Source organism: Sarcophilus harrisii, chromosome 1, assembly GCF_902635505.1.
Source record: "Sarcophilus harrisii chromosome 1, mSarHar1.11, whole genome shotgun sequence".
Lineage (NCBI taxonomy): Eukaryota > Metazoa > Chordata > Mammalia > Dasyuromorphia > Dasyuridae > Sarcophilus > Sarcophilus harrisii.
Window position 1 is genome coordinate 63,220,887 of NC_045426.1, and position 12,133 is coordinate 63,233,019.

At 36.9% G+C, this 12,133-nt stretch overlaps 1 protein-coding gene across 11 annotated transcripts in view; it reads right to left on the reverse strand.

Annotated features, from left to right (window-relative positions):
- WNK2 (WNK lysine deficient protein kinase 2) overlaps nt 1-12,133 on the reverse strand; it is a 229,488-nt gene that overhangs the window by 52,651 nt on the left and 164,704 nt on the right. For 9 of the 11 annotated variants that reach the window (XM_031956956.1, XM_031956948.1, XM_031956938.1 and 6 more), the window contains exons 11-15: nt 11,499-11,693; nt 6,129-6,698; nt 2,927-3,238; nt 2,125-2,174; nt 32-200 (exon numbers count right to left, since the gene is read on the reverse strand). In XM_031956956.1, the coding sequence (XP_031812816.1) occupies nt 32-200; nt 2,125-2,174; nt 2,927-3,238; nt 6,129-6,698; nt 11,499-11,693 (1,296 nt within the window). The remainder of the gene's footprint in view (nt 1-31; nt 201-2,124; nt 2,175-2,926; nt 3,239-6,128; nt 6,699-11,498; nt 11,694-12,133) is intronic. The other 2 variants (XM_031956964.1, XM_031956968.1) reach the window with 2 other exon arrangements.

The window sequence follows — 12,133 nt, forward strand, 5'->3', positions numbered from 1 at the left end:
GAGCATACACACACACACACACACAACTCACATTAAGGATAGTCAGTTTTGATTTGTTGGCTTTTTCTTGACGTGACCGTGTGCGGGTAGACTTCCGATGATGCTTCTTGGAAGATTTTCCTTCCTGTTTCCCACCTCCAAATGCACCTTCACAGCCATCACTCATTTCTTTTCCAGATGCCACATCAGATCCTCCATAGCTTATCAAAACCAAGAATATTTATTTATGAGGGGAAAAAACCAAAACAAAGCAAAATACCACACTCAACCTTTTAAAAAAAACTAGTGGGGCTTTCAGGAGCAAGATTTTAAAATAACATAATACAAAATTTAATCTGAAAAATCATCATGCTTTGAACCTAGGACCATAGACTAAGAAAAAGACAGGATTTCAGAGGCCATCTAGTTCAGGTCCCTCATTTTAAAGATGAGAAAACTAAAGCCTCAGCAGACAGTAATGAGACTGATTTGCTCAAAATCACGCAAGTAATAATTATCAAAGGCAAAATATGAATCTAGATCCTTTGGTGACAAAATGTTCATTTCCTTTCATTAACCTAAACAAGACTTTTCCATTTTTTAGGGCATTACATAAATCACAGAATTCAGAAGTAGACATGTTTCTGGAAAAGATTCACCTCTATAACATCAAGCAATCATCCAGCCTTTGTTTAAAGAATACCCCTTCCACTTTCTGATAACTCTAATCATCAAGAGGTTTTTCTCAAATCAAGCTAACTGTCTCTCTTCAAATGTTCATTATACTACCCACTACAGCCAAAAAGAATTAAATCTAATCTCTCATCTCTGAGATATATTTTCAAAAACCAGAATACAACTATTAGGGTATCTCCTAAATCCTATCACAATTGGTCAACCATGTCTAGTTCCTAAAACTGTCAGGAATTCCACTCCTCTAGCATGAATATGGTATCTGCCCATCTTATTTGAAGACCAAAGAAGAAAAGTTCCTAATTAGAAGAATCAGATCAATGGCTTTATCAGCTAGGATAAATCATGGATATAAAGAGAACACCGTAATTACAGGGACATAAAGAGATATGTTATAGGAAAGAATGTTAACTAAAATCACTAAGGACTGCACCCCAAATATACCTAACAATACCAAAAGAATTTTGAAGAGTTTCAGGTCTGAAGCCCCTAATTCCCAGTTTCTCCAATGAAAGATGAAAAATTACAATGATTTGGAGAGAAGAGTTGTGTAGGATTGTGTGGCAAAATAACACTGAATTGAATCATGAATCCCAACAATATCTGTGACCTTGGGAATATACTTGGAATTTTATTTTGACCTTATGGGGTTCTTCTCTGACTTAAAGTCATAAATTCATACCATTCAGAGTTAGAAAGGTAGATCATCTAGTCTAAATTGAGTATACAATTCATTCTAATCAACTCTCTCTGGTATCCTCAAAAGGCCAAAAGAGTCTTTTGTATTTTTATTCCCAATACCTAATGCAGCAAATTGAGCAAAGGAGACACTTAATGAATAGTTGCTAGATTAGATTGAATCTAGTCCAAACTCTTCAGTTTGCAGGTGGGGAAAACAAATTCCCATAGGAGTAACAATCTAATCTAGCAACTAGCAATCCAAAATAAAATCTACAGAAAGAAGAACATGAGGTTAAAGAAATTTATAAACCTTTATCCGAGAACTGGCAATATAGCTTACCATATAAAGGAACATCTCTCCATTTGTCTATCCAGCTCTCTTTCTTTCTCCCCTCTACCTCTACATATCTTTCTTAGGATAAATTATGGAAATAAAAAAAACATAATTAAATATATGTGTATGTATACAGAAGAATATATACACACATGTACATGTATGCACATGTGATTTGTGTACGTGTGCATGCATGTGTATGTATGTTTTGTGTACATAAATATGTATACATGTATATACAGACACAAACACTTTTTCTTCCCATTCAGAGAGAGATAATGAACATTTAGCCATTCTAGACAAAGGAACAGTTCACCATTTTTAATTTTTTGTGACATTATGTCACAAGATGGAGAACTATCTGAGGTTATGCAGGTGAAGATGGAAATGTCACTAGCTTCTAGCTTCGATTCCTTTTGAGTTTTAGGCAAAATTACCTTTCACAGGTCTGCAGGAGAGTTGGTTGTTTCTCCTGGATTGTTTGCTCCTGAAACAAAACAAGGAATGAAAAAGAGGAAGCTCAAGATATCAACAAATTTTGGTTACTGTAAAGCTGCTGGTAAATAAAAGATTCTTTAATTCTTCACAGGATTTTATACATGGATGTACTTTAAACATAACTTGATCTGGTTTAGCTGATGCAAATTCTACACAAAGTGCAACATGAAAACAGGGCTCAGAAATGACCTAATAACAAAACAGATATAGATTTCTAAGAATTAAACTTTTTATTATCATGTACTTAGCATCAATCTGGTTTTCTAAAAGCTGGCAAAACACATTATGTAATTGAAAACAAATCTTTTCTTTTCCCATACCTGAAAAGGAACATTAATAAGCTAGCAGTGAGTTTTATCTTTCCAATTTCCTTGAAGAGAAATTTTCTCTATCCACCTTAGCACAAGATAGGGAAAAACTCTGAAGCCAATATACTGTAATGTGAACTTAACTAATGTGTGAGATAAGAAAGGAAATAAGACAGAATATTACATCCATTTGACTACTCTAGAAAGTATGCCCTAAAGCAAGTAATTAGGGTCACAAATTGTTAGTCATACACCTCTGCCTTCTACTTAAAAAGAACTATGACCACATTCATCATGGTTAAGCTTGACAATTAAATAGTTTGGGTCAATTTAAAAATACTTTTCTCTTTGTAAATTTTAGAGCTACAACTCAAGGGAAGTTAATCAAAAGACCTGCTTAATTGAAAAGATATTTAGAACAAACATACTATACCTCTTGAGGTGGTTCTGCTGTCAGCTGGATAGTAGGACATGAAACGGGAGCTGAAGGTCCTAAAGAATGGGGTGGGTTTGGCTGAGGCAGAAGGCCAGCTGTCTGAACAGGCAAACTATGATCAACTGACATAGTAGTGGTAGCCAGAGTACCAGAAATCTGAGGAAGATGCTCTGTGGCAACGACTGGAGGAATTATTTCAGGCTGGAACTGCAGAGGTGGAGACAGGACTGACGATGCCCGGACTGGTACAACAGGGACCTGGGCTGCAACATCCACCGCATATGGAGGGGGCTGTCCAATAAGTATTTGCTATGGCATAATGAACAACAATGCATATTAATATTTCTTTATTTGGATCTAAGAACCAAATTCTAAAAGTCTTTGGGAATAATGAGGGAAAACAATCTCACACAAACACAGAGGACACCAACACAATGAATTAAATTTATCCAGCTTGAGTTCATTTGGAAATTGTGATATATATATGGAAATAGGTCAGTAAATTTTTCTTATTCAATTACAAATCAAAACCAGTATTTCATTTATTGAATATTATTTCATTCTGTAGCCTTTGGGGGGTGGTATACATACACCCCCTCCAACATACAAAGGCAGTCAGGATAATATATGATTTACCTATTTCTAAATGGTTTGAAAAAACTGGATAAGAGCTCAATATGCCAGTAAATACAAGTTAGTTCAGTCTTGGAAAACTCCTTGAATGATCCTCAGAATTCTATCCTGAGACCATCCTGGAGCATTCCATTTTCCGCCCCCAAATTCATGCATTATCTTATTTCAACCCATGCACAGTGACTAAGTCACAACTGATTAAAAAAAATAAAAATAATAACAAAACCACCACCACAAAGGTCCACACCCACACATATACACACATAAGCATCAAGTAATCAATACTTGCCACCTTTCATTAGTTGATCTTGGAAAGTATATGTTTTGTTTTGAGTTTTTTCCCCCCTCAGGGGCTTTTTTCCTTTCTTTTTGTTAAAAAGGAACTGTTAAGATTATTTAAATAAAATTTAATGCAGATGGCAATAAGGACAAAAAACCTTTAATTTCTGGGTTGTGTTTCAAGAAAGCCTTCCCCTTCAGAAAGTAACATTATAATGTAGACACGGGGGAGTGAAGACAGAATTAATCTTCACAAAGATCAGCCAGTAACTTGAGTGTGCTTGGGTCAAAGTTACCACAAAATGGGAGTAGATGGGGTTCCATCCAATTCCTTGCTGACAGAGAGAATCTCTGTAAAAGGGGAAAGCAAATGAGGACCTGGGAATTTCTTTCAACGTTCTCTGCTCCAATCTACTGCTTTGATTTCATTCAGAGTTATTTCTTTGACCTAGAGTCATAGGATACTAAAGCTGGAGGAGACCTTAGAGTCATCAAATTGAACTCATTATCCTTCCTAATGAAACATTAGCTTTCTCCAGAGATATAATAATGATGAAAGCACAATGGCCTTGATCACCTATGCCTATCACCACATAAACAAAGTCTTCTATAAAAACAATGTCTAAGTACTCTAGATTGACAGCAGAAAATCCAACAGGGCCGATTTAGAGAGTCTGGGGAAGGCTGAAGAGTATTAACCAAACTGAGCACATGACACCAGGACCTACATTTTCTTTCATTCTCCCTCTGCCCTCCTCTCTTCTTCTTCTTCTCTCTCATGATGAAAAATCCTAGCCATTCCCAAAGAAGGAACTAATTGACTAATTGTGTTGGAATATAGATTGAAGCATTCTCATATTTATTCTCTCTCTCTTTCTCTCTCTCTCTCTCTCTCTCTCTCTCTCTCTCTCTCACAGACACACACTCACAGATACATCCATCACGTTTAAAATTTTTTTCTTTTAGAGACTATTCTGAACTGATAGGATACTCTGTTAACTTCAGATATTAGACTAAATCACTCAAAAATTATATTGTCTGGGAGTTTACTATATGATCACAGTGTTGTATCATAGCTAATAATTCTTATCTTACAAATATTAAGGTCTTTTGCATCTAACTTGGTCTAAAAACATCATTACACAATTGGGTCTTCTTTTAAATGACTTATCCAAAATGTTTTCTGCAAATGCTCTGCAACAAATATTCATTAGCTGAAGGTGATGCTAAGAATAAACCTAAAACAGACTTACTGTGACATGATTTGTTTATAGAACTTTCATACTGAGAGAATCAAGAAAACATAACAAGTTATATACTTGGAATGGAAATTCATCAGCAGAATAGTCCTGAATCTTACTTCTCTTTTCCAACAAGATATGATTGCTGTTCCCTCTCAGTGACATAGAGTATAATAGCTCTCACTGAAGTATTGCCAATATTACTTTTCTTTAAAAAAAAAATAAACAAAATCAGAAAAGTATTCTGTTTTACATTTCTACCAATGATTACAGAATTCAGAGATTCTCGGAATAAGAAAAGATCTTAGAGGTCTTGGACACATGCAAAGCAGGAAATCCAATATATATATATATATTTCCTGACATATAATTAATAGAATACCTCTTCCTATGTGCTTGTTCTTTTTACAAGAGCCTGTGTATTGGTGGTTTCAAATTCAGATAAACACAGGGTCATTAAATTGTACACAAGGATTCCTCTGGCTGCATACTGACTTAGAAAGTCACAAATACTTTTATTATTTCTTTTATACATCAACACATTAAAATCAGATAGGAACTACATTTTAATCTGGTTCTGGCCACTTTTGATAAAGTCATGGGTCACATGTAGCCTGCAGACTATGTGTCTGACACTACTGCTCTACACAGAGCAGTAACTCCATGATGTCAAACACAAAACAATTCTCTTTATTATTATAGTAACAGCTGCTCAAGCTTGAAAAATCTTTGATTGCTATCAGCCCCCTACCATCCAAAGTGAGGAATTGAAGTGGAGCAAGGAAAATCCAAAAATGTAATTTTAATTATCAGTGTCAAGGACTTTTCCTCTCATATCTGAGCCCTCAAAAGAGCTGCCTGTGTTTTTTCTCTCCCTGGTTTCCACTCTGGTGGGCAAGTCACCCAGAAGTGATGACCAGGAGAGGGAGTTGCTTCTGAATAAGTGAGAAATGTCACTAACAACAAAGATGTATTCTTGATTCCCAGACTCTTTTAACAATGAACTCCTGAATGCCAAAATGAGCAGAATACATCAAATTGATTACCTGGTTACCAGCTCCAGAAGCTGGAATAGCCTGTTCTGAAGGATGAATTATGCTTGGCTGAAGGGACTGAGGAAGAGGAGGCAGCTGCGGCTGGGGTGGTGGTGCCGGCGGCGGCTGCTGCTGGGAGACCGCTTGTAAGTTCTGAGTGTGATGGGGAGAGGGGGGGACTTCACTTTGGATGAGGGGCTGGAAAGCAGCCTGGTACAGTGGTTGAGGGGGGATCTGGGTAACAGCCTGATGGATGGGCAATGCAGTGACGCCTTGTGGGGCCACGGCCAGCAAAGGTATTGTCGTGGCAGACATGTTTGGCACTATTGTTTGGCAGGGCATGACCAAGGGGGCCACAGAAGTGTGGGGAAGTTTGACAGCCTGCACAGGGAGGGCAGGGGTAGCTGGCAGAGGGGTGACAGGGTTTATGGAAAGGCTTGGCAAAATCACAGCTGGAGAAAAATACTGAGAAGGAGCAGGGAGAGGGGGCACATTTGCAGCAGGTAAATCAGAGAGATTTGGAGGAATGTTGTCAATTCCTGCCAGAGGAGTGATTGGAGGAATGACAGGAAACTGAGGAATCTGAAAAAGATATAACATCAGATCAATTGCAGGAGTTCTCACTGATGCTATACACAAAGCCTCAGTAGCTTCCCAAATTTAATACTTACTTTGGTTCTTTGACAATCCACAATGTCATCAGTGGATACTGAACCCCACTAACACAGATCACAACCCCTCTAGAACGTAGTGTGTGCTCTTTGAGAGTTGCAAGAGCCAAAAGATAAAAATTATCCCCCTGAGATGGGGGCCAACTTGGTGGGCAACCTTTCTAAATTTAGCCAAAGTTGTCCCTTGGATGAGACAAGGTATGTATTGAAAGCCTTTTCAGCTTGGTAGGATGTACCAAAACTTTTGCTCCACTAGCAATACCTTTGAGGAACTGAGGTCAACTTCATGAAGCTATGAAATAAAGCTTTAGATTATAAAAGAATAAAAAAGGCACCTATCCTATACTGATTATTGGATACATTTGCATCTGTTTATCTCAATAATTTTACAGGATTTTCATAAGCTACAATCTTCACATAGAAAACAGAATGCTGTCTAAATGACTTGGGTTCAATGAAGTTTTGCCTCTGACATACCATGCAATTCTGGGCAAGTCATTTAATTTGTCAATGTGCCAAACAACTAAGGCTAAAATGTATGCTTGCATGAATGAATGAATGAATGAATGAATACGTCTGTGAGAAGAAATTTCCAACTTGGATGAAATAGATGATAACAGCTTTCTTCTCCCTCTCACTAACCCCTCCCCAGCCCACCCACCCCAAAAACTAGTTAAAAAACCCAAAAAAGTTTACCCCAAGATGTTGGCTACAATCTTGATACAAAAAGAAGAAAAATTTTACTCCAGGGATTATGTTTCATGATAGCAGTAGGGGAAAAATAATTAAAATAAATGTAATTCAAATAGAAGTGCCAAGTTTACTAATCTGCTCTTACAAAAAAGTTCAGTTGCTATAAAGGAAAATCTTGATCAATGTCAGTTCTTGATTATAGAATTAAAGTATTCTCAAGATGTTTTTATAACAACATAGAAGAAGCAGCTTAGTTTATGCTGCTAATTTGCAGGTGAATAGTGTCAAAGAAAGAAATGACAAGAAAGGAACTACCTCCAAAAGCAAGAAAAGGATTTTCATGAATGTAAATTGTGAGTTTGTTTCTTAGGCTAACATTTAATGCTTTAAATAGATTTTATTTGAAAACAACCCATTCTAAACTCAACATAGCCAGTGTATACTTAAGTTACTTAATACCTCCAAACTAAAGCTGGGGAAAAAAAAAAAAAACAACATTTTGTGGGATGGGGGTGGGAATAGAGGTGGTACAGGATTTTTCTTCCAGTGAAAATATTTCTTTGAGCACTCCTTACTGGCTGTGTTTGCACTGCAAACACTGGCCCCACACTGGTGCATGAGTAATGGGGGAACTGAAACAAAATCCCAAACTGACCAGTCTTTTCATGCCTTAAGTGAACAGAAGGTCACAAATCTTATAACAGGACTCCAGAGAAATCAATTTGTCTCAATCTGATTTTCAGCCTTTTAAACAAAGGTAAAGAATAAGTCTGTGAACCGACATCTGACAATGTAAGTTGAAGACTTGAATCTGAGAGTCTTAGAGAATTTATTCTAAGAAAAATAATAATGATTTCTATTTTTTTTTTCTTTAGGAGAAAAAGTTTTCTTGAAAAGTATTTATGTCTATGAATAACAGACAATTGTACATGGTTGTAAAGGTCAGAACAAATACATTTAAAGCAAATATTTAATTTTTTTTAAATGAGAAAAAGATTATTTGAAAAATAAATTAGTATCTCAGATACCAAACTCACTTATCCTTTTTTTTTGTTTGTTTTTTTGCTGAGGCAATTGAGGTTAAGTGACTCGCCCAGGGTCACACAGATAGGACGTGTTAAGTGTCTGAAGCCAGATTTGAAACATTTATCTTTTTGAAAAGCAAAGCTCATGTTTAGGACTTAAGATAAACTATTAAAAGAATGACAGTAACCTTACAGTAAACAAATAGTGTCTGTTTGAATTTTTTTTTAAGCGAGTCCTTTCTCCTCAGCAATTTGTAAACCTTCCAAGTCTTCTTATTGATCAAAGATCAGCTGAAATGCCAGTTCCTCAATTAACTCTCCAGTTAATTCTTGCCTTTCTGTACTGAGGATTCTGTATTTATTTTACATATATCCTGTGTAATTTATTTATCTCCCCAAAGAGAGCACACATTACTTTATTTTTGTATTTATATCAAAAGCAGCTAGCACAGTGCTTATGGGTGCCCACTAGAAGCTTTTTAGGGCAGCTAGGGGTCACAGTGGATAGAGTATAGGGCCTGGAGTCTGGACGATTCACTTTAGCAAATTAAAATCTGGCCTAAGGCACTTAGTAAGTAGTGAGCCTGGGCAAGTCATTTAACCTCTTTCACTCAGTTTCCTCATTTGTAGTAGTAAGTACACTTACTTGCCACACAGGCAAGTGTGAGCCTGGGCAAGTCATTTAACCTCTTTCACTCAGTTTCCTCATTTGTAAATGAGCTGCAGAGGGACATAGCAATCCACTCCTGTTATCTTTGCCAAGTAAACCCCAAATGGATCACAGGAGTTGGTCACAATCCAAATAACTCAATGATAAAATAGCTGCTTTGTGACAGAATTTTTTCTTCATGTTTTATTATAAATTCTTCTAATGAAAGCTATCTATATACTAGATGCATTACCTTATTTTCTAATGGCAAGGGAGAGGGAGCACTGTATAATACAGTAGAGAAAACAAATATCAAGGGAAAGTGGTTCCACTAAACATGTAAATTTGAATAGAAGAATAAGGAATATGCCAGATGAAATTAGATGAGCTAATTTTCTAATTTATGTGTATAAATCTCAGGAAATTGAAGTGTGCCTCCATACTACTAGAAGAAAACTGGTGGATCACAATCTCAAAGTTGATGGACAAGATGCCCAGTGATTAATCAGAAAAAATAGTTTTCATCACAATGGATATTTTAAAAAAACTACTGCCAAATAGCAAATACTGAGTTAAAAAGTGTGCTTATTGTTCACTAATTTAAATTAAATTGTGTGGGGTTATTCAATTGGGGTCTTCTTGACAAAGATATTGGAGTGGTTGCTATTTCTTTCTCCAGTTTTTACAAATGAGGGTCCTGAGGAAAATAGGGTTAAATGAACTGCCCAGATTCATACAGCTAGTAAATATCTGAGACTAGATTGGAACTAATCCAAGCCTAACTAACTCTATTCACTGCTATATAGCTACTAATTAGAAACTGTTACATTGTTATTTAAAACTTGTATACAATTTCTTTTCTTAAAAAGGAAGCTGGATATTTACTTTTTTCTAGTAAATATCTGAGACCAGATGGGAACTAACGCCAAGCCTAACTCTATCTACTGCTACATAGCTACTAATTAGAAAACTGTTACATAGTTTATCTAAAACTTATACACAATTTCTTTTCTTACAGAGGAAACTGGATATTTACTTCTAATTCTTCTGAGAGCTTTTCAACCTACTAGATGCATTACCTTGTTAGTGCCATTGAAATAATGAGCCATGATCCCTTTATGCCACTAGGAATTATACTAAGTTTTATATTTTACATTTGAAGGCCTGAGATTTCTGTATTCTAAATAATGGATGTGAGCAAATGCCACACAGTCTCTACTGTATCCAGTATGACTTTGCTCTGTTTCATAGGTTGTCCTCTATGTCCTTCACATCTGAATTATAAAAGCAAATCTCTTCTTACGTAACAAAATTCATTTTCTTTGTGTATGGAATGACACTGCACTCTCAGGTAAAGAAGCCTATGTGTACCTCAGGAGAGAACCAATCTCCAACAGGACGTGAAATGAGCTGGTACACAGTGTCCCACTAGTGGTCTCTCACTTTCTGCTTTACAACAGAAAATCTAGTAATGAGCTCTCCTGTTTCCAGAAACTCGATCACTAGTACCTGCTTCTTAGGCACCTAGAGAATCATAAGAACCAGAGCCAGAAAGGCATCTTACGTGCCCAGGTAGCCTGTGATTGGGGGGAAGGAATCAAATCCATATCAGGCTCATTTAAAAGCACAGCAAAAGACGCCTTTGATGGATGAACAAAGGGGACAGGAATGGAAATGAGGCAGAAAGGAAGATCAGGCTTAAGAAAAAATACTCCCTATCTACTTGTACTTATAACTTTGGGAAAAGAAAAAGTAGGAAGTGGGTGTGCTGTTGTAAAAGCAGAGGTAGCATCAAGATAAAAATTACAAAAACTGATAGATACAAAATTGATTTAGGTTGCAGTATTAGGAAAAATATAAGGCCATAGGCTATTTTTATTAAGCTTTGGGGTACGTCCAATGTAAGGGGGTATGGAAACTTTAATTTGAAACTCGAGAGACCCAATATTTAATCACATTTAGAAAATGTACTTGCTCTCTGATGATGGAATAAATTATGTAAATTTCTCTGAATCTTGGTTTACTTATCTGTAAAATGAGTATGATGACAACACCTATCTCACAAAGCTATAGTGAGGATCAAATGAGAAAATGCTTTGTGGTTCTGAAAGTGCTATGTGGATATTAGCTCTTACTCTTACTATTATTATCATCAGTATCACCACTCAAAAGTTAGCATGCAAAATTAGTATTGTGAACTGAATTTCCAATTACATTCACTCAACAAGGCTGGTTCTCTCTTTTTGGGTATACAGGCGCACCTCAAAGAGCAACTCATTCACTTCTGTCCCTCCTTTCCCCTTCTCCCTCTTCCACCCACCCAGGTTAGAAGGTCACAGTTTACCTGGGCAGGTGGCACTTGAGAAAGCGGCTGTAGCGGCACCTGTGGCATCTGCACGGGCTGCAGCTGACTGGCAGCAGCCACCTGGGAAGGTGGGGTTGGGTACTGAGACAAGTGATGAGGTGCTGGCTGATGTGGGCACACAGGCTGACTGGCAAGAACTTGCTGTATTGCAGCTGGCTGAGCCAGGGGTGGAGGCTGTGATAAACCCAACACCATTCATCATTCAACTGTCACACAAATGTACTCTATTGGCTATATTTTTTAAATAGAAAATTTTTCTTACATATTATACAAGACATATGTAATATGCCATATAAGTCATATATTATAATGTATCATATATTCATATATATGTAATTATTGTTATTTTGATAGAAATATTTCACTCTGTGAAGCAACACCTCTCCCAATGACAGCAATCTCTAGTTCTCTGATGGCCGTGAGGTTGGTGGTCTCTGCTTCCATGTTCATATGCCATCCATAAGCGCAAGCGGTACCTTTTTGAAACTCTCTGCTCCCCCCTGACTAGTGTGCAAAAGTGTTCTAGGCACAGTAGTCACTTAAGAAATATCATTATTTGGATAGTCCAGTTGAGGATATGATCAAGCCAATCATCTTTCCTCTTCCTTCTACAT